This window comes from Passer domesticus, chromosome 4 (genome assembly GCF_036417665.1).
Source record: "Passer domesticus isolate bPasDom1 chromosome 4, bPasDom1.hap1, whole genome shotgun sequence".
Taxonomy (NCBI): Eukaryota; Metazoa; Chordata; class Aves; order Passeriformes; family Passeridae; genus Passer; species Passer domesticus.
In genome coordinates, this window is record NC_087477.1 from 14814768 (window position 1) to 14837721 (window position 22954).

General features: G+C 44.5%; 1 protein-coding gene across 5 annotated transcripts in view; it reads right to left on the reverse strand.

The window, feature by feature from the left end:
- Positions 1-22954, reverse strand: part of ANKRD17 (ankyrin repeat domain 17) — a 68384-nt gene that overhangs the window by 14309 nt on the left and 31121 nt on the right. For 2 of the 5 annotated variants that reach the window (XM_064416265.1, XM_064416267.1), the window contains exons 2-16: positions 19685-19838; positions 18943-19099; positions 17515-17662; positions 17184-17331; positions 15911-16144; positions 14999-15093; positions 11817-12054; positions 11461-11652; positions 10987-11096; positions 10189-10276; positions 9509-9636; positions 8942-9085; positions 8306-8408; positions 6046-6801; positions 766-914 (exon numbers count right to left, since the gene is read on the reverse strand). In XM_064416265.1, the coding sequence (XP_064272335.1) occupies positions 766-914; positions 6046-6801; positions 8306-8408; positions 8942-9085; positions 9509-9636; positions 10189-10276; positions 10987-11096; positions 11461-11652; positions 11817-12054; positions 14999-15093; positions 15911-16144; positions 17184-17331; positions 17515-17662; positions 18943-19099; positions 19685-19838 (2844 nt within the window). The remainder of the gene's footprint in view (positions 1-765; positions 915-6045; positions 6802-8305; positions 8409-8941; positions 9086-9508; positions 9637-10188; positions 10277-10986; positions 11097-11460; positions 11653-11816; positions 12055-14998; positions 15094-15910; positions 16145-17183; positions 17332-17514; positions 17663-18942; positions 19100-19684; positions 19839-22954) is intronic. The other 3 variants (XM_064416266.1, XM_064416270.1, XM_064416269.1) reach the window with 3 other exon arrangements.

The following is a 22954-nucleotide window of genomic DNA, read 5'->3' on the forward strand; positions in this document are numbered from 1 at the left end:
ACAATGAAGGTAAGAATTCTCTCTTTAATTCTTAGCACTCCAGTTCAACCAAAGGCTTTATCACAGCACAGTCCAAGCCAAATGCCACAAGCAACTAAACAGCAAGGGCTGATTTTCCAGAGGCTTCTCTCCTTTTCTCTGTGATGATCTCATGCCTTTCCTTGACTCTGTGCTGCCCAATCATGTTATGTATAGCCCAGAGGTGCATAGATATATGCTGGTCAGTATATGCATGCTTTTTGCTCATGGCCAGCTAGCTCCAAGTCAACATGAAGCTGCCCTTTTAACAATTATTTTTATACAGAAAAGCCTCTCCCTTAGTGGAAATGAGAGCTTGAAAAAAAAAAAATCACAGCAATTATTAGTTTCAAGACTTTCATACATCCATGATCTCTGGCCAGTAACTTGGAAGCACAACCAAAAACTCTGTGTGCAATGCTTTAAGGCTTATTTTTGTCTTAGGATACCAGGCCAGAAAACATTTCATTTCTGTCAGTAGGCAACTCTGCTGTTTCTCACAATCCCACTGACAACAAAGGAATAACAACTACAAGTGTTTAGTCATTCAGAGACCTTTTTTTTATTCGGCAAGAGCACAGAGGAAAGTGGGTTGTGACTCTCGGGGGTGTCGCTCTGGCTTTCTAAAAGCAGCAAATCCAGTCCCCAGACCCCAATCCATTACACAGCAGAGCTGTTTGCCACCACTGAATTATTGAGGATGCAGGAAAAAACAGCTTTGAGCATCTGTGAGAGTGGCAGGCTCACCTGGGCATCGATGTCTATAGCAGGGTAGATGGGCAGCATGGCTGAAGGAGAAATGATGGGACTCGGAGTCGGAGTCTGAGGTTGGGACACTGAGGTTGCAATGCTGTGGGTAGGAGTGTTTGACATTGCAGATGCTCTTCCACTCACTGCTGTTGGACAGAAGAACCACACTTAGTTACAGCAAAACACTTCCCAAGTGTAATGTGACAGTAAAGGGACAGTGGGATTGATTCCCACTGACAGATGGAACTCCTTAAAAGCTGTTGTTTTCCTCACACACTGAGCCCAACCTTTGATCCTTTAACTCTTACAATTTCAACTATGAAAAAGGTTTACTGCATTCAATCAAAGAAAGAGTTAAGTATCAACTGACATGTATTTTTAAAAGCCCACCATAAGATTTTGTTTTGTTTGGTTGGTTTTTTTTAACCCAAAGATCTTTCCTACAACAAATCAGCCATTATTTGGACCTGGAGCTCCGTACCTTTGGAAGCAGGGCTGCAGAACAAGTCCAACCAATGGGAATCTATGCAATTTTTCTTAAAACAGTTTAAATGCTTTCATGTAGAAGTCTGTCCAGCCTTCATCCCCACCTCCCATAAACATAACAAAAAAGCAACAGGGATGCCCACATGGCAGAATTTGCTGAAACCAGAGAAGTGGAAGCTTTGTAACAGCAGGTTGCAGAGAGTTTGGTCAAGGTGTCAGGTAAGCAAAGGTAACACCACTGACAGTGATAACAGTGCATGGACACGACACAGATAGCACCGACTGCCACGCTCCCTGAAGTTCATTCTGTACATGGCACGCTTAGAAGCACACAGCAAACTTGAGTCTAAGGCAGCTGCTGGGGAAAACACCCTTTTTGCTACTTTTCCTCAGAAGAACTCACTGTTTTTTTTCCCCTGTCACTTGTCCGGTGTTTCTCCAGCTGCTTCTGAGGTGTAACAGCAAAGGAGAAGGTGAAGCACCACACACTTCTGTCCAGCTGACAAAAGCACTTTAAACTGCAAAATGGAACAGTTTCCCAACTGATGCCACAACACCTGATCCTAACAGGCCCAGTTGTGTGCTCCCACCTCTGCAAGGCAGCTGTACTTTACATCCATAACTGATTTAATTTCTGCATTTCCTACACAAAATCCCAGCAAAGCAGCTAATAAATGGCACAAGGAGAAGCAAAGAACCTTCAGCTTCTTAGTCAGAATTTAGAACTCTCAACTCCCTTGATCTAGATCTTAGAGTGCCTTTTGAAAACTCACCTCACAAATCACACTAGGTATTGATTAAAATTAACATACTGAAGATGTGCCCAAACATTTTGACATAAGGTCAAAAATTGCACGTGTTTTAAACAGTTTCTAAGAATTCCTGCTCAAGTCCCAAAAATGAGACTTGGGAAGCATCTTCTCTATTACAGGAGACATTAGTAAATTATAAGGCTAAAAAAAACCCAAGTTAGTTAAGAAGGTCTCAGTTCAGGTAAAGTCTACTTTTTACATTTGTAGTGAAGGGAGAAAAAACCAAAAATTCAATCACTCCCCCCACCAAATACAAAACAAGCAAACCCAAAAAAGAAAGACATGTGCTTGAGCAATAATTGACAAATTTAGTTCATATACCTACAGCACAATCTGCTGGGACACAGTATTAATTTTTATGGGTAATCACTTGGATTATATTTATTTCAACATCACCTGTTTTCTAATGAACAGGCCAGGGGTGATGAACAGAATTTTTACAGCATCCAAAGTAAAATATTCAAAGTTTTCAATAACCCAAAAGGTTTTCACTCCAGACAGCACTCTGGAGCACTGAGAGGAGTAACTAGCTTGATTCTACATGCTAAACACACTGACAGTCATATATTTATCTCTGCACTCTGCTCCTTACCCTACTCTAATGGCCTAGTGACAACTGAACTCAATTCTGTACTTCACCATGGAAACATCATTATTTCATGCCTGGGATAACCAAGTCTTCCAAGTTAGGTCACTACTGGAATATTTAGTACAGACATGACTTGGTACAGGACCACCTACACCTTAGTCAAGCTTCTTGGTCAGAAAACATCACCAAGCACCGTTTGACTAATCCAATTCCAGTCCTGGACATCTGCTGGGCTAGCATACAATCAGTTTTGTTCTTACTGATATTTGGAACAGACCTGCTCTTTATCTTGATTTCCTTCTGTCCATACCTCAACTCTCTCTTTAGCTTGAATGAAGAGAGGACACCCTCAGAGCAGCTCCCTCCTCCCCCATGCCCACTGGCCTCACCAGAGTGACGTGCCCTTGGCTTTCACCCTTGTAATCCCACTTCTCCTCATGTGGCCATCACATGTCCCACAAGTGCTGCTCTTGTGGCCACAGCATTGGCCTTATGCACTGATTCCTTGCCTCCTGTAATGTCAACAGTAGACAGATAAAAACTGTTCCACGTTACACAGCAATGAGGCAAGATGAGGGATGGAATAAAAAATACAAGAAATGTATGAGATGTCTCAGCTTTTTCCAGCTGGTTTGCCAGCTCTACAGGCCTGTTCCACATCAGTTCCTTCTCTGCCCCCAATTTCTCTGTAGTATCCTCAGTTATTACAAACCATGTTCGTGCCACACAGGATTAACATCACTCTAGAGCACTTGAGATGCAGAACATGCCTCAGACTGTAACAGTGCAAGTTATGTTCTGAATTCCAACACAAACACTGGGCTGCTGCTGTGCAAGAAGGGCTCCATGGATGAAGCCTGAGAACCACTCATGCCTGCAGTCTTGGTGGTGTGCAAGGAGCCTAAGGCAGGTCAGCACCACGTGAAACCAGCTCCTGCTCAGGTCCCAGGTGGGACACAACCTGATTTGCCTGGGATGCTGGCACTCTATTGTTATTCTTTTCAGTATTGAGTCTCTGTGAAAAGCTTACAGCTTGTTTTCCGACGTATTAATTTAGACAGCTGCATTTCCAACTGACTCAACCCAAGAGGTAGCTTCCAGGAATGCATTTTATCAAGTGCTTCAAGATTCCTGAAGTTCTTTGTGAAGCTGTGACTGGACATAATCCTTGGAATAGTTCCTACTTTGTAAAAAGCTTGCTATTAAAAACAAGGTGGTTTTTCTCTTTAGATCTTTACCACACTACTTAACAAATGCAATGTTTCCATATAACCCTTACATAACTAATCCTAAAAAATATTTCTTTTTACAAGCCTCACAGCAAGCAAAAAACTTGCCCAACATCTGAAGCTCAACAGCATACCTTTCACTTTGTCCTCAATTCCAGCAGGATCATAAAGGAGCCCAAAGGAAAAAAATTAAGTATTATTTACTACTTAGCCATTGTTTTCAACTAATCTAGCACAGAGATGCACATAAAATCAAGTCTGCACAGTCAAGGTGAAGCTTTGTTTCTGCAGCTGGTTCTGTAAACACAGCTCTGCAATGGAACTAAACACAAGGCACCTCAGAAAGAAGAATTTAAATCTGTAAGAATACGCTAAAATCTTTTCTTAAAGCAGTATATGGAGTTACTGACCAAATACTTGGTGGCTACATAAATGTCCTGTGTTACACTGAGCCCATCTCAGCTCCACATTAAACTGTGATTTGTGGACTCACTACAGGCTAGCACTGAAGTTCTATCTAGACTCAAGCCTGTGACTGCTCTTGCTTAAAAAAACACACTATCATCAAGCACTTGACAGAAAACTATTTCAGACTTCCTTCTCAACTGCATGTGTGCACACACCTACTAACAAGTGGGGCTGAGCAGAACCAAAATATTCCCTTATATTCACACTGGAAATACCTGACTGTCTAAAAAGGCATGCACAGGCATTCAGCTATGCAGCAGGTGACATGGAATCTCACCTGCTCAAGATGTGACATGCAGCTAAACACATGTCCCAAATGTCCTAAGTCCAGGGTTAACTTGTACTTAAACACAACTCAAGTGCATTGCACAGATTCTTTCTAAGTTACCAACAACTGCAATCATCCCAGCTTTTAAATTCATGTTGTCCTGTACCCCAGCAGTTCCACAAGAGAAACTATTACTGTTAGTGCATGATATATGTAGTTTTATCTACTTTTTCATGCATACATTTGTGGTTTTATCCACTTCCAATCTTTACGTCTACGCTTCAATTCTAACGCGAGATTTCCAGCAAAAAAGTTTGTCACATTTAATGAAGCTTTGCTTGGACACATGGTCACTCATCAGGTGTCTCACCTCAAAAGTTGTGTTCCAAGTGCTTTAAAAAATCACCACCTGGTAGTTTTCATCAGTTACCATACCCTCCTCCACTGACTCTGTACTACTACTGTGCTCCAGCTCTGGCAGTACACGCAGGACCAGCTCTGGGCTAACACCTTCCTCTGGCACACATCCCTCATGCTAACAGCTCTGCAAAGCAGACTTGTTCAGAATGACAGTAAAAATGACAGTGCATCAGCTTAACCAGAGCATTTTGGTACTTTTTCATCAAGTGACCTTTTTTAAGACTCTGTCCTACCAGTTAATCTGTCTTCAGCTAAGGGATATTTCAATGACTGCTTTAGCACAGAAAGGGTTCAGACAAAGCACAACTGGGTGAGGTGTAAACTAAAACAGTGACAACTCTCATTTAAAACCTGCTTCATTCTCCTATTTTACTGCTTAAGGCCTCAGAGCATTCATGTCACTGGGCAAAGAATTCTCTGCATGCATAACAAGAATTTGGTACGGCTAGCCATGTTTTCTGCTGGCAGCCATTTTTATGAGGAGATGTTTCATAAGGTCACAGGACTATCACCTTTTTTTTCCCAAGCAGAAATAAAAGCTTCCAATAAACTCTTCTTCTGAAGACAAGCCCATAGGTCCCTCACATTTTATAGGCTAGTTGTGGTGCTGCAGCTGCTCAGCCTACTGCAAGTCAGCTCTCAGCTAGCCCCAAGTACTACCCAGTACCATCATGGTGCTACTCCCGAGCTACAATTAGGCCAAAACAGAACTACCACATGAACTCTAATACACCCCTCCCCCAACTATGGCGAGTTAAAAATGCCACTCCACCATACCAACCTGACCAAGAGGCACTGCTTAGCTCACCCTGCAAACTGGAAAGTTAAAAGCTAGTTTTCCCAACTCCTCAAGACAGGGATCAGAGGACGAGTGGTGCTTGCCGTAGAGCTCATGGGAATACACAAACACACACACACACACACATATATATATATAAAAAGAAGTGGACATACCCTCAACTGGTCAAGCAAATATTATACCTGCTCATAACAATGTAAACCCACCTGCCATGATGTCATCCAGCGTGTCATTGAGCGTCTGAGCAGGGCTGGCTACCATTAACCCTTGCTGTGTTTCTGTCAGTATTCCTTGCCCCAGCCCTGCTAGTTGTGCTTGGCCCAGCACTGGCTGTCCAACTATAACACCTTGCAGTTCTGTAAGATTTGCGATGGACCCTGGAGGTAAGGAACCTGCTGCCAGAGGCAAAGCTTGTGGCATGGCCAGAGGCTGAACTGGTGCAAAACCCGTCTGCGCAGCAGCTTGCTGAGGGTCATCTTTGAGCAAGATGGGGTCCACTTGCTGCAATCGTGCATAGTCTCCCTCTGAGAGTTGTTCTCCTACCCCAACGGGAGTCAGTAGTCCCAGATGCTGGCAAGACTGTTGCTGCTGCTGCTGCTGGAGCTGAATTCTTTGCGCTTTTACCTCTAGATATTGCTTTTTTAGCTGCTGCTGAGTTTTCAGCTGTAACTCTCGCTCCACTTTCTGCAGTTCCTCCAAAATCTTTTGTTTCTTCTGAATTTGCTCCTCTCTCGTTTTGTTCAGCTCCTCAATCTTCTCTTTGGTGAGCTGGTCAGCGTGTGCCAATTCCAGGGACTGCAGCTGAGCGTTCTTCTCTATGGCTTCTTTTATCCTCTGCTCCAGCTCTGTCAACTTGCCCTGAGCCTCTTCTACAATGCTCTCTGGAGACTGATTGGTGATGTAACCCTGTACATCCTGGTTGTTTGTTGGCAAATGACTGCTGGACTTTTGTTTAGAAGCAGCTGTGTGAAAAAGAAACCCCCTCAGAACCAAAGGAAGTGCATACGAATGGCATCCTCATTACAGAGCTACTGCTGGGCCGCTGCGTGGCCGGCTACGCACCAGGGCACAGCACCCACAGGAGGCCAGCGTGTCCTGAAGGCCCTCCAAGGACACCTGCCAACTGGCACCCAGCAGCTGGATTGCAATTTAACAGGCCACACTAGTGCACATGCATCCCACATAGCCCTGTGCTACGGTGACAGGTCTACTCCAGCAATCATTACGCTTTGGCCAAAGGAAGCGATTGTCTCGAGCCGCTGTTACCGAGTGCTGCTACAAGAAAACTGGGAACAAAAAGCAAGGATATGCTGTCTCTTTACTTGGTGTTCTGCGTCTGGTGTGGTGTTGGGACATAAACATATGCTTACAGCCCTGAAAGCGCAGCCCAAGAGACACAAAAACATCTCTAGGACTGGGACTAGGCCACCGGTTTTGCAACCGACTTGGTACACTTCAACAAGTGCTACGCTCTCTACAACTAGGCATCCTTCCACTCCAGGTATCCAGCTTTGCTCAGGTGACAAGGAGTGCCAGAACCCAGGACAGTCATTTAGATTTAGCAGGACCTAACAGGGTGTCTTTTGCCACTAGGGTTTTATCCATAGCAGACACAATTTTGCCCGTGTCAAAGCTCAGCTCTCTGTCCAGGCAAGGCAAATATTTCAGCCTTCCTGCAAGAACAAGCGATGGACTAATCCAACTGGTGTTTTATGCAGAAGTCCCCAGTAACACAGCTGACATGCTCTGCCATACCAGGTGGAGAAGCAACAATCGGTTAATTTTGAAGGGCGAAAGGCAAATCAAAACTCAGGATCTGAGGCAGTGGAGGTGCCCAGTTTCTTCCAGCCATCCTCGCTGTATCTCCAGAACAATACAAGTGTACACACAGGATTAATTTTAGGACATGCACGCCTGCATTTGCTACTGCTGATGCTTGATAAAAATTGGAATTCTTAAGTACAGAAAGCATTGTCAAAATGGCAAGAGCAAAATAGATGCAAATTTAGTCCTAGGAGGACCTGAGCCACATCAGACTAAAGATTTTACTGCACAAGAAATTCCGCCTTCAATCCAATTAGTCAAACCCAATCCCAGACTACTACCCTAAGGAAACACAAGTTACCAAATCAACTATGATATGGTGATTAACATGGGTTTTGCAACTTCCATTATCCAATTTCTATTGACTTCTGGGTAATATTTTGCATTAGTTCAGTGTGTCAGACTAGAGATTTTAACATATTTACTTAGGCAGATTTCTTGACGTTTTATGATTACAGGGTTAGATGACTGATACTTGGTGGATAAGCAAATCCTTAAAAAAAATTTAAAAAAATCATAATTGCAGTTTCCTTGACTGAATCCATAAACACTCTTCATAGGAACTACTCTGCTACAAGCACAAGGCTCTATCTTCTGCCTAGGAAGGATATTTAGAAAATAAGGTGCAGAACTATGACTGACCTTTATTTCTGATGGGAAGGGTTGTGGCGACATTAGCAGGGGGTTTGTCAGGCTCCTGGGGTGGGACGACCATGGGCAGCGCCTGCACTGGTACTCGAGGAGCCTAAAACGTCGGATACTAACAGATTACTTTTCTCATACTCTGTGCTAGTTATAATTCAATAGAAGGTAAACAAAATATGTTAGAAAAGTAGACTTTAATGGTGACTAAGAACATTCAACACAGTATTTAATATGCTGAGTTCAATAATTAACACCTGCAGATCATGTCATCTCCACATACTTTGCATTTTCAACATAAAAAATTACTTGCTGAACTATATGGTACAGTGCTGTACAGTAGTACAGCAAATGCAAGCCACAATGGGCCATAAATTCAATTCTGCAGAGTTTCATTTAAGCAGATCTTTGCACTTGCTGGTTTTGTCCACCCTCAGTGTTTTTTCCAGCAATACTTAGAGAACAGTGAGAATGATGAGAGCACTACATCATCATGTTCAGAAGTCTTCCCCATTTCCATTACAGCTCTGTGTAACTTTAGTGTGCTCACCTACAATTTATGACATGACATGACTGACTCTTCTCTCACCTTTAAACCCTTGAGTAAGCAAGTGCAAAAAAGCCCTGCCATCTTACCCTGTTCAGGTCGTGGGATGGTGGGGTCAGCTGAGTGGCGTCGGGCGGAGGAGCAGAAAGCAAGTTGTTTGGGTAATCTAGAAGGTAACAAACCACGCTGGTGTGACCGCCTTTGGCTGCCTCAATGAGCATGGTCGATCCGTCCTGAGAGGGAAAGATCACAGAGTTAGAAAAGGGCATCATGAAAACAGCACTGAAGCATTGTGGGACACACAACACACTACCTATGTGACTGCCTTCTGCTCTAGTAAATCCTCCATCTCCACAAGTTCACATCTAAACTTAGAGACTTGATGAAGTATTTTCCGAAACAAATTAAATAAACAGTGTTTTAAAATTCTTTCCTCTTCCACAATCAGCACTTTACAACTGGAAGACAGCCTTTACACTCATGACGATCAAGAGACCTGCACTAACTCCAACAATATGTACATGAGCAGAACGTCTGCTTGTGGAAACTTCCATTTAAATCATCACAAGCTGGGTGAGTTGTAGAGAACACAAAAGGAGAAAACCCAGCTGGGTATCCTCAGTTTCAGAGGAAAATGAGGCAGCTGAGGGACAAACCTTGAGTCTGTGTGTGGGATCAGCACCATGAGCGAGCAGTAACTCCACCACTGCTAAGTGACCTCCAGCACAGGCCAGCGACAACACTGTGTGATCGTTGTTCGCTGTGGTCCTGTTCACATTTGCTCCTGCAAAAACACAAGGGCACACATCAGCTGAAACTGACTCAACAGGTGCACCTCTATCAAATAGAACAGAATTAATCCTCTGCAATCTACACAGGAAAAACTCCATCCTGCCAGACGTCCTACTCCATGCAAGGCAGGGACAAGAAAAATTCATGAGAATCGGCCCAAGAGAGGGAAAATGGAAATTCCAGGATCATATTGAAAAATCAAGCAAGCTATAGTCAAAATCTGGAAACCAACAGGCACTTGTAGCTCAACTGCCAAAGACAGTGCTCCAAAGCTGCACCACGGGGCATGGAGACCCCAGGGATCCTTATTACTGCTGCTTTTACTAGGAATTAGAGACTGAAATACACTGTTTTTACAACTAGACGCAGTTCCACTAATCTCAGCAGAAACTACAGGTAATCGTTACATGCCCAGTTGGACAATTAATTGCCTACTTGAGCTAGTATATTTAAAACAAATACAAGGAAGTTACACTAGCTCTGACATGTTCTTAACGTGAAGTATTTCTAATGTCAGGAAAACCAAACCATTCCACACTCTTACCTTTGCTAATCAAGAACTGAACAGTGCAAACATGACCTGCCCTGGCAGCTTTCATGAGAGGGGTTCTTCCACCTTCTGATTCATGCTCCTAGAGCAGATAAAGAAAAGCTTCAAAATCCAAAGTAGCATGTGAAAGAAGGGAAGCCAGCCTCCTGGGTTATTGAATGCTAAGGTGCTAGACAGGGAACATCCTGTTCTAGTGTTCCACAAACTTAGACATAAATATTTAGCTAACACTGGAACCAAGGGTACCTTGAAGGCAAGGTGAACCATTCACCACCTGTCCCTGCACAGGTGTGACTCCTGGACAAAAAGCAATCAAGGCACACGATGAGGATTTTAGTTAAACAGACATCTTCTGACATGTTTAACATTGCTTTTTGATAACACACTGGTGTACAAGCCTACTGAAAAGTAAAAATCAGTTTGCCTCCATCATCTTAATTCCATTACAGCACACCAGACTGTCAACTATCTGATGCATAAGGAATAGAACAGATTTGCAAGTACAAGAAGTAATCCAGAATCAGCTCAACAATTTGAAGCTGAATACCATATCCAAAGAATGAAATCCCCTATTTTACTGTCCAGACAATCTTGAATGGCTTGGAAATGCTTCAGACATCAGTCACCAGAGGAGTGTAACTGACTTCAGCGCTTTAGGGAAATCTAACAGCCCAATATACATTAAAGAACATGTAGATTTTCAGCAATGAACACAGAAACAAACAGAAAGAATAGCAGGTGTTGATAATTTAATATCCAACTTAGATTTTTTAGAGAAGCTGAATGACTTACCAGATCTGCACCTGCCTGAAGTAAGACATCTGCTACATCAGTGTGGCCGTTTTCACAGGCGTACGTCAGTGCCGTGTCACCTGTCGCTGTTGTTGCGTGCACATTAGCCCCTGAAACAGAAAGGGCAAAACCTTGTAAGCTTTATGATGGGCATTACAGAAAACATACAAGCCTCCACAGTCTTTACAGGATCAAACAGCAAATAAAAGTTCCCCCTTCCAATCCAGCATCTATTAAACTGATAACCTGATCGTACTCTAGAGGAATAAAAACAAACTGCAAGTTAGCTCCAAACAAGTTTACATCAACTCAGTCTTCAAAAGCTATATTAGAGTCCAGCCAGTAAATTACTTTGGGCTTCAAAGATCCTCACTTCAACTCCAAGAAGCTGCTGAAGAAAATGTAATGAATATCGGACAAAGCATTCTTCTTAGATTATGCCTGTACAAAAGTGTTAACAAAATTACTCCATACCTGCAGCTAATAAATATTTAACCAGCTCCAAATGCCCCTCTTGAGCAGCCTCCATCAAAGGTGTGGAACAGCCGAGTTCTATGTCAGCTCCTGCTTTAATGAGGAAATCGGCCACCTCCAAAAACCCTCCGCAGCAAGCCAGAGTTAATGCCGTTTCCTGCGTCTCCTCTGTCTGAGCGTTGATGTTTGCTCCTTCAAACAACACAAAACACCAGTTACAGAAGGCAGGACACAACCACTTCCATATGCACGAGGCACCTTAGTACCGAAGAAAACAAAAATCACAGCAGCTTACTTAAGAGCTTCTTCCCCAAGACACGCGAGCTGCAGCCCGCACGAGGCCCCGCCGCAGTTACCTTGCCCAAGTAACAGTGCCACCATCTCCTCGTGGCCTTCCCGAGCTGCCTCCATCAGCGGCGTGTATCCTTCATCATTGACCTCTTCCAAGTTAGCCCCACGCTCGATCAACAAAGCCGCCAGCTCCACGTGCCCGCCGCAGGCTGCCAGAGTCAGCGGAGACTCGAAGGAGTCCGCAGGCATGTTCACCTGGGCTCCGCTGTCCAGAAGCAACCTCGCCACTTCCACATGACCATCCTGGAAATGCAGGAAGCAAAAACCACCAAGATCAGAAGACTGACCAAATGGAAAAACTGCTTTTCTCCACGGCTTGGTCACAGACCCAAATTCCCTTACAATATACAAAAAGCAATGAGGGAGTAAAATGAGTCCAAAAATACAATGAGACTTGCCAAACAGTTTTTCTGAATATTTCCCTGAATATTTGAATTAAAATCTCCTACACTGAACAGGAACCTGTAGAAATGCTGAGCACATTTTACTGAATATGTGCTGTGAACCTCACATCAGACCTCTCTGTCAATGGTGTAAGCAACAAGCCGGACAACTTTGTGTCAGACTCCAGTTCAGGTGTTTGGGATCAACTTAGATGGGGATGGGGAACTCCAAAATAAAGCCCAGAAAGTCAAGAGGGAGCTCGCCACTATTTTAGAAGCTTGTCTCCTCCACAAGAACAATAGCAAGATTCTTTTGCTTCCTCCCTTTCTTAAGAAGGAGCCATGCACACTGACCTGGCTTGCCTTATGGCTCCTGCAAAACTATTTCACTGCTCAATGTAATAGCAGAGTCAAGACTTACTTTCCTCTTCCAAGAGAAAAGCCAAAATGGGACCACTTGTCAGGGGTTCCTTACACACCCCAGGAGCCACCCACCCAAGCAACAGCTTTCCCTTGGCAGGATTCTGGCAGGGTTTTCCAGACACCGTGATCATGCTGTCAAACCCCTTTTACCAAAAGGCAGCTCCTAAATTTGCTTTCTCCCTTGAAAAATACTTCAGCATAGGATCTCTGTCATATTTTCAGTATTCCATAAATTCAGGAACTATTTGAAGTGGCTTTTCAGCTCCATGTTTACACTGGAGGCCTGACAGTGACACATCCAATTGCTATTCCATGCTGCTTTGTTCAGACAGAAGCAGACACTGGCTGGGTCACTGCACTCCAACAACAGCAAGAACTCTCCAAGCTGGTTTGCTCCATGAGGAGATGGCCATCATTCCAACTTGGAGGAACCATAACCTGACAAACAAAACACCAGAGGGCTGCAGCAAATAAACAGCCACTCACCAGGAGCACAAGGCATTCCCAAGGTTGTCACTGAATGAGGTAAGCACACCTTCATCTCAGATTAATTCCTAAGAGGCAGCAAATTGTATCCACAGCCATCCTTGCCAAGCTGGAAACCACAACTCCAAAAAGCTCTTTTCCAGACAAAACACCAAACTGCATCTGACATTCTTCCGCTTCATTTTCTCAAGTGTTTCATACCTTATTCTGATATCCAGGGAGCAAAGCACAGCTTCCTCTGGAAAAATATCTAGGACATTAACTAGGACATATTCACCTTTTACATGAAATGACAGTACTATTTTAGGGAAAAACTCCAAGCCTCCATAAAGAATCTTTCCTTAGGGAAATGCAGAGACGGTGCCTCATCCATCAGGCTCTGGCCAGACAGCTAACTGCTCACCCCTGCTCCACGATGAGGATGATGGCACGACACAGCACCAAGGCTTGCTTCAAAGCCTCCTATGTAGGCCAAGCAGCCTGCAGGAGAACTGCTGGAGCTCCACCACACAAGGGAACTGGATCCATGTTTTAATAAACCCTGCAATGGGGTGGGGCTGCTGAGCTCTGCCACAACAGCCAGGAAAAGCCTTCCAACTGGTAAACAGATCAGAAAAAGTCACCCGAGCAACCTTCACGAGAGCACCAGCTGCATTTTAAAGCTGAAGCCCTGTGGGCAGCAGTCCTTCAGTGAGAGGAAACACCAACTAGATCACCCTGCTTTTTGCTCCCACAAAGCAAGTGCCATTGCCCAACACCTCATGTGCATTACATCAGTATTAATTGCTGTCTGAAAAAACTCTCAGGCACAAGTATTCCTGAATGCACAGGGCTGCAGAAAGGCTTGAACCTGCACTGGCTATGCCACAGATAGACAATTCAGTCAGGACACATTGAAGCTCAGAGCTGTGCCAGAGAAGGAAGTTTTCTTGTGCCACTGAAGAGCAGTAACTGTTTCTGCACAAAGAACATGCTGAGATGGATGTCCTTGCTCTGCTTCATTTCACACTGCAAGGTTTTTAAATACTGCTAGAGAAAGCTGCTCCTTCTCCCCTCAGCAGAAGAGCTCAAGGTATGAGACTCTCAACTATCTGCCAGCTCTGAACACCAGCATGGAACAGCCTCCCTAGGAACAGCTTCCTGCAGAAATCAGGGAAAAGAATTTTTTCCTATAGCTCAGTAATTTTTAACAAAAATTAGGTCTTATCATCTCTGTGGGTCTGATGGCATTTTTTAGTCTATTAGAAGAGTTAAAAGGGCAGAAGGGAATGACGAGGAAAGGAAGGCTTGATCCATAGCTCCACCACAAAAACTTTGATGAGAAGGCAACTGCAACATCAAACAAGGTCATTTTACCATCAACTCCCATGAACTGCCTGCAAGGCCATGGCCAAGGATATTCATGTGGCTGCTCTAGTAAGATTTCAGGGTGAGATAAAGGACAGCTCGAGTTCTGTTTACCTACGTGACTTTCTTTGCAACAACTTTCAAGAAGTATAATGGTTTCTGTTAATCATTCCCCTGTCTGAAACCATTAACTTCCTTCAATAGACACAACTGGTGATTTTAGAACCATTAGTTGTTTCAGGGAAGGGCAGACTAAACAGGGATTTACTGCCCTCCTCTACAGCCACAGGTTCACAGTGTACTATTACACAAGGCTAATGCCATGAAAATCCCAACACATGAGAAATCTATCTGGAGAGAAGGATAACAAGGAAATTTAAGAAATGAATTCTCAGTTTAACAGTTACCTTCTCATCAAGCAGACAAGAGAACCAATACACCACAGTTAGATTCTGTACCAGAAGGTAACTCAAAGGAACAACCTTCTCCATCTTCAGCAAGAAAAAGAGAGCCCACAGACCTCACTGCTCAAGCCTTACATCTCTTACCATGCATGCCTCCATGAGAGCAGTGTGCATCTCATCTGTCTTGTGCTCCTGGTCTGCACCAGCTTCCAGCAGAAACCTCACCATTTCCAGATGGCCTGTGTGGAAAAAATAGTCAACAGAAGGAAATTGCTTGAGAAAGTGCATTTCAACATTCACAGTGTTCTGAAGGACATAATGAAGGTCATGGATGTCCATGTTATAACATACATAAAGAGCCCACTCTGGAAAGATGTGTTTGTATCTCTGCCATCTACATGCACAGCAGCTTATCAGTGTAGTTGGTAAGAAATACAAATGAAAGACTAAGACCAACTTCTACACAGGTACCACACAAGAACCTCTGCTACCAACGTCAACTACTCCACAATGGCAAGGGCCTAATAAAACATGTCCTGAGTGACTATAACAGCAGCTGCTGGGCTGCTGTAGGAACAAATTTTGCCTCTTAATTAAACATCTTCATCCCTTCCTGGGGTGCTGCAATTTTGCTGCCTAATGCTCTAAAGGATGAGCTGTCCTCAGCACTGACACCTAAAAGGCAATGTCCTAAACCTGCCAGTGATTTGCCAGTGCCAAGTCCTTTAAAATGAAATATTTGCTGTATTTAAGCAGAGATACCTGGCATAATACAGCTGTAATACAGAAAGCTTAGCTTACTTATCCTCTAATGTAACACATTAGCTCTTTGTCTCTTCATTTGTTTAACAGAGCATCTTCTAAATAATCATAGCTCAGACCAAAGGTTTACTCAGATACTCAGACTCTGCACAGATGATTTTGCATAATGCACGGGCATGCTGTGTGGTATTACAGCCAGGACAAGAGTACCACAGTGTCTGCTCACGCCCTTTAATCACCCTGGTCGTGGGCAGCAAGGCTGAAGGAAGCACGCTGGCCCCCGACACTGGTTACCTTTGTAGCAAGCCAGCGTCAGCGCGCTCTCCTTGAACTCGTTGGAATGCGTGTTGATGCCCGCCCCGTTCTCCAGCAGCACCCGGGCCACCTCCACGTGGCCGGCGCTGCCGGCCTCCATCAGCGGCGTGTGACCGTTCTCGTTGTGGTCCTCGATGCTGGCGCCCGACTCCAGCAGCACCTTCACAACATCCACGTAGCCCCCGGCACAGGCGTAGGTCAGGGCTGTGTTGCCTTAAGCCACAGAGAACAAGGGTTGGGAACAGAACCTGGTGCCTTGCTCCACCCAGAACTTCACCTGATGCTCCAATCCATCCCTTTTACCTGGATACCTGATGGAACAGGGCTTTTCAGGCTACAGATGAGCAACTACACGGAGGGGGAAATCAGTAGTGGCACCAAGCGGCTCGGTGCTGACAGACTGAGGATCTCCCTGTGCCTGTACTGATGCACCTCTCTTCCTATTCCTAGCCCAGCCTCTGTCACAAAGTCCCATCAATTTCCCTGTTAATCAGCAGGGGCAGGTGATGCTGTAAGAATGAAAGCCCAAAACCAGGAGTAGAATGAACTGCTGCTTCTACATAAACTCTTAAACACCTGCAAGGGGCTGGTTCCGAAATGTTCCTAATCTTTACAAGGAAAGGAAAACAACTACAGTGCAAAAAATACAAAAATGTGGATCTGCACACAACAGTCAAAGAATCTTCCTCTGTGAAAAATGTTACAGTTCAAGCCTTATTGCCACTGAGAAAACTACTTCACTGAAAAAAATATTTTAAAAGTAAATAAGGTGTCTTCACTCAGGGTCACCTCACCATTCATCAGTTACTGCTGACTACACACCAGCTCTCTACTTCCAGGCTACAAAAACTTGCAAGATTTCCCAATCTGGTCACTTCAATACAAAGGGCTAGCCAATTACCACAGAAAGAGTGGAAGGGGAGGCTCTCCTGTCACTTTTCCCTTTGGGTTTCCTGACCTGCCACCAAATTACTTTTCCACATACACACAAACTTACCAAACCATGCTCAAAATGTGACAACTTATCCTAGGTACTCAAACACCTTCCAGTTACTAACTGACCTAATCCACCTTTGTACATCTCCATAATATTTCAATATTTCAGAGTTTCACTTAGAAAAGAAAATTTAAATGGCAAAACCACAGGGAAGCATTCTGCTTTGCTGGGCTGATAGCCATTGCTCCCAGACTTCCACGCCAAGTTCTCTGCACAGAGCAAATCCCAGCTCTGGATTCCCAGCAGCCCCTTTACCTGTGGATGACTGTGCGTTCACATCAGCACCGTGAGCTAGCAGCAGCTTGACAATTTTGACGTGCCCGCCATTGGCAGCAGCCATCAGAGGTGTGATGTCTCCTTTGATTCCCCGGTCCTCCACATTGGCATGCATTGCCAGGAGAACCTGCCGAGAGACACTCATCAACAACACCGAGTGACAAACCCTGCGCGTGCACCACAAATCCCCACCTTCACCCCAGTGCTGGGGACCTCAGCACCCCCTTCCGGCTCCACAAAATGCTAATGTACTGATTTAACATTTCTTCATGTACAATGTACACGTGGCACAAACAGCCAGGAAACCAACCTGTGCAAGCTCATAATATCCTGCTGAGCAGGCCAAACAAAGGAGGCTTTCCCCTTCTTCTGTGTGCTCGTTCACACTCCGGCCTTCAATGAGCAACTTCCGCACGGCATTCACATCTCCTTCGGAACAAGCCTCGGCCAAGCTGCGGCTAACAAGGGAGAAAGCATTCAGAGTGGAAATGGACTGTGCCTCAGCTCCAGTGTGCCATGAGGACACAGTCAGCAAAAAAGGAAACACGAGCTAAAAACGTGCCAACTGCTAATTAAAGAAGTGCCAGTTTTACACTTGAGGTTTCCCAGCTAACTTGGCTGAGAATTAAGTTGTGTCCATATCCACTCCTGCTATTAATTTTTAACAGAAGTTTACAAGAGAAATAGATGCAGGATATCCCAGGACCAGAGGACATGGAAATCACCTGTCAATCTTGAGAAAACTTTAATTAATAGTTACAGAGCTGAACAAATAAACTAAAACAAATCACCTACATCAGTCTTCTGTAGGAAGCTTAACGACTTCCCTTCTCTCCTGTGCTGAAAATACCAGGATCTTGCAACCAGACAATTTTAATACACAGAGAATCAGCTCTGAAATATGTCTCTTCACTACATGCTGGCCTTTTTTTTTTAATTTCCAAAAACCTCTGTTCTTATAACAACTTTGGCAACTACCACCATTCCCAAGAAAGAGGTGCAGACGAGAAGAGGGGATGCAGACAGAACAGAAGCAGACATAACCCAAAATTATACTATTCTTCATGCTGTTCCTGCAGCAAGAAATCTTTCTTTGGAGTTATTCCGTGTAGAAGGAACAAACTTCTGCCTAGCACAGGACCACTTGGCTGTTCCTACTAACACTGTTTCCACTGCACTGAAGCCTTATGGCAGGCTGGAAGGAAACCTTCTTCCTTCCCTCCCGAATATCCCAGTAAGACAAAATTGTACATGTGAAGTTACATGTAAAACTGTAGGGCCTCTCTGGCCAAGGGTCTATCCAGAGCCCTATGTGACACTGACCACTATGGAGCTCCAGCCCCTCAAGGCTGTTTCCCCTCCTCAATTAAAATCTCTAAAAGATTTTTTTTTTTATCTGAAATCTTGTTTCATGCTGTGACTGAATGACCCATTTGGGGATTTGCAACTCTTTGGAACAGTTCTAAGCATTGAAGAGCTTAGAAATGCTTCCATAGCTGTCATGATAAACTCCTTGGAGCGTCATTCCGTAATTCTAAGGAGCATGAATTGCTTCACTCCCTGCTGCAAGACCTGCCAGTCCACAAATATTTAAGCAGGAGAAGCAAAGGTGATAACCTGGCACCAATTCCGCTTGAGTAAGAGTTTCATCATCCCCCAAGCACAAGCGCTAGAACAAGAAAAACCGCTTCCAGAAGGAGCAAAGGGCTGAGAAGCTCCAGGAGCGAAGCTGCCTTACTTGTCCGTCTGCCCTGCGCTGGCCGTGCTCTCCGCTCTCATCCGGGTCAGCGCGGCGGCGGCTTCATCCAAGGCGCAGCTGACCGACGAGGTCAGCCTGCGCAGCACCTCGGGGTCCGCAAAGGCTTTCCCATCCGCCGTCGACAGCTTCCCTATTCCTGCCGTTCCAACCCACAGCAGGCGGGGACGCGCGCCAGGAAAGGAGAGAACACACAAGTTGAAACGGAGCCTGTGAGATCTGCCGGCAGGAACATTCCAAGCACATCAACTGCAGCTTCCAAAATGATGGGTTTAACTGTTCACAACACTCATTAAAAGCTGCACGTGACTGCACCCCTCCAATCCACACAAGGAATCAGTTTTCAGCTACTGAAACTACATAATATAAGCAACTATTAAAGCTTTTCACACAGGAACTACTACAAAATAAAACCCACTGAGCAATTCGGGGTCTGACATAATGGCACATGCCAAAGTCAGGTGTCAATTTTGACTCAGGCTTTTAGAACGCCAGCACTGGAGAAATCTCATTTGAAACATCTTCACGTGAAATTCTGATTTTCCAGACCTTGGAATACTCTAAAAGCAACTTTTTTCTCTTGCGTGCCTCCCTTGCCAAATCCAGCCCGCCGTGCATTTTGCAGCTGTAACATGCTCCTATGGATTAGCCTTATGCAAGCGATTCCAGCACGGACTCCTGTAAGGGCTTTGGGGTTAAACCTGTATGGGACACAAGGACTTACCCGCAGCTTCAAGTAAAGCTTCTAATCTTGCCTGGGTTTCGGGATCTACTGTTCTCAGGTCAGCACCATCAGCAGTACTTGACAGCAGCAATTTAGAAGCTGTTTCCAACATAGGGTTTTCGAGATCATCCTGATCCAAGATAAATGATTCCACCTGAAAGGTAACAGACATGGCTTAAGACTGATATAACTGAACAAACTAGACTTAAACCACAAAAAACCAACAGCTGCAGTTATTATTTGAGCATTTTATTTTTAACTACTTGGTTGGCTTCACATATCTCACTTTGGGCCTGGTGTCTCCTAATGCAACACCCAAAGAAAAGAACCACATGGCCAAGCACCACCTTCCACATAATATCTACGGCACTATAAAACTACTTCATGTCACAGCATCTTTCTCAAGAGAACATTTTCTTAAACTTGATCTAGCGAATATGCAACTGTTTATCTTCCTTTTTTAGAAAAGAGCTTCTGATTTGTCCAAATTCTGCTCTAGACTCTACTTTTCTGTGCTGTCCATCTGTTTTTACTGTGAAATAGGTAGAAATCAGGAATGAGACTAGTGTTTTAGAGAAGAAAGTCCTAATGCTAATTTGTGTTATCCTGCCTGCTAGAGGACAAGTAGTTCAGAGAAAACACTTCTCTGAGAATTCCATGAGCTCACTCCACAGCCTCACCAAAACAATTATCAAGTGATAAAGACCAAGTTAAACATCCCCCTACACAGCTTAACAGCTTCCAGTTTCAAAACCCAAATCCCAATCCCTAATCCAAAACCAGAATCAATTTAAATGCCAGTCTGCCCAACAGAGAAATCACATGTGCCACCCCTACAACAATTAAAAACTGCAGTCACCTCCGGATAAAAGCAGCCACTGTCTGCATCTGTTTCCACATGGAATATACCCCGTTGAAACAGAAAATTATTTTATTCTTAAGCTTCATTTGTGTCTCTAAAGTTTCAAAGCAGTCCCACGAGCATCACAAGTTCAGATTCCTGCAGATAAATTCCCCAAGAATCCTTCTATGTGGGCAGACAAACCAGAAGAGCAAGCAGGTCACCTAAGGACTCCTGGAAGGTCCCTCCAGCCTCCCATCCATTCTCCTGTCACAAGCAGGGAGCTCACACAACTTTTGCCTTCTGCCGTCTGTCTCCCACTCAACACTTCCAGGACACACTCAGCTTCAACCCAACTCCCTTGTTTGCTAAGGAAGGCAGGCTGAGCACTACTTCCCTATCTTCATTTTATCCCTTCAACACCACCAGTGAGAAACAAAGCCTCTGGTCAGCTCTTGGCAATACACAAACACACATCTCAAGGGCACCTCTAAAGGCTCCCTCTGCTCTTTTGCAGCCACTCTGCCCTCCTCCTCCAAATCTGGGAACACCAAGCTGAAAGGGAGGACTTCCAGCCTTCAGACCCAAGTGGCTCTGATGCCAAGAGCAGGACAGTCCAGCAGCACTGCCTGTCGCCCCTCAGCAGTGTTTTCTCCAAGCCACACTCACACAGGCTGCTCTCTCCAGTTTGGCAAACTGCTGAAGGCAGCTTCTAGTTTCCTCCCCAGTCCCCAAGAACCCTGCCTTGCCAGGGTCCTCTGCCCATCACCGCTCTCTGCACCTACTCTGATATTTTAGGCCTGTTTTGGTTCATCTGAGGACTTGCTGTTTGTCTTCTTCCAGAGGACAGCCAGCGTGCTGCGGCAAGACGAGGAACCGCTGCGCTGCTCAGGAGCCAAGCGACAGATTGCACCCCTGGAAAGGCAAACTCTGGAGCCGTGCAAGGATTCTTGGCTCACCCAACCCATGCAAAATCCCAACTGCTCAGACTATCTAAAAAAAAAATCTCCTCCAAGTGAAATAATGAACAGCTGGTCGTGGTTCCTCCTAACACTATGAAATATTTGCTAAGAAAAAAGTCAAAATAGGAAAACTACTCTCCCCCACACATCTCCTCTCCCCAAAATTAGGTCTTTCATGCAGTTTAAGTTTCAAATGGAAAAATCCTCCCATCTCCTTCCTGCTAAGAATATGTGCATGGTGTGATTAAATAAACAACCCAAGGAGGACAGGGAGAAGCAGAAATCCACCCACATACAACACAGCACCGAGACTCCCATGAGGGACCAGGAGAAAACATCCTCACAATAAAGTTTGGGAAATGTTTATATCATGTGCTGTCACCAAAAACATTTCAGAACAGTATCAAGAAATTAACTAATTGGAAAAACACTTCACACTCTTTTTTAATATTAAATATTGAGTAAAATTTTCTCTGTTGCAAGGTAGAAGAGATCCACCTGCAACCTGCAGAACTTCTCCTCTGCAGTTTCAAAATTGTTATTTACCTACAGGGTTTCATTACAGTCTTGTCTTTTCAGTTTTTCTACACAACACCAAGTACCATACAGGGATAGTGATAAAGACATGGTGTACCAAAGCAGGGAATAAAACCCTATTTTGGTAGAAGGGAAAACTCTACTTATGCTTCTCAGAAAATCCTGCCTTCTCCACAGAAGCTACAAATGAAGACAAAGCATTCCCATGTACCAGGTCAAGTAAACAGACATTTCCTTTAAAAGGCTTCAGACGTATTTTATTTCCCTTGACTAAAAAAAAGTCTAGAATAGCATACAAATGCTCCACCTTACATATCAGAATACTTCATCTGCATGCTCCGTCAGCATTCCTCCAATCCAACAATACTCTGACATAACCCAATTGTTCAGGGTCCCAACATCAGCCCTTTTACAAGATTTCTCCTACTCTATCATCCTGCAGTAAGAACCTCATGTTCTATCCCAGCCTAGGCTTACTTTGCTCAAAACAATTTTTATTTTATTTGCTACTTCTACTACCAAAAAGATGCCAGGAGAACAAAACTCCCGGGTTCTGGCTGCTCTCAAACAGGACTCATGTCTGTACCCACTGAAGACAGCCCTGTAAGATGCCAGCAAGTTTGTTCTGACAGACAAACACCAATTACTGAAGATGCATTTGGACAAATGCCAGGTTAGGACAGGAAGACAAGGCACACCCGAGCTGCCCTGAGTGGTGAGGCTCGGCCACCACATAGTGCTGAACCGAACAGAGACAGAATTCAGCTCTTGATGCTGACTCTGACTTCATCCAGCTCTCTCCATCAAGCCACCCACACACAGAACTGCCATCAGCACAGCTCCCACTGTGAGCCCAAGCCTCCACATCATCGCACACAGATGTAAACTAAGGTCAAAGAATCAACTTCCTCTCACCAGTTTCCCTCACAG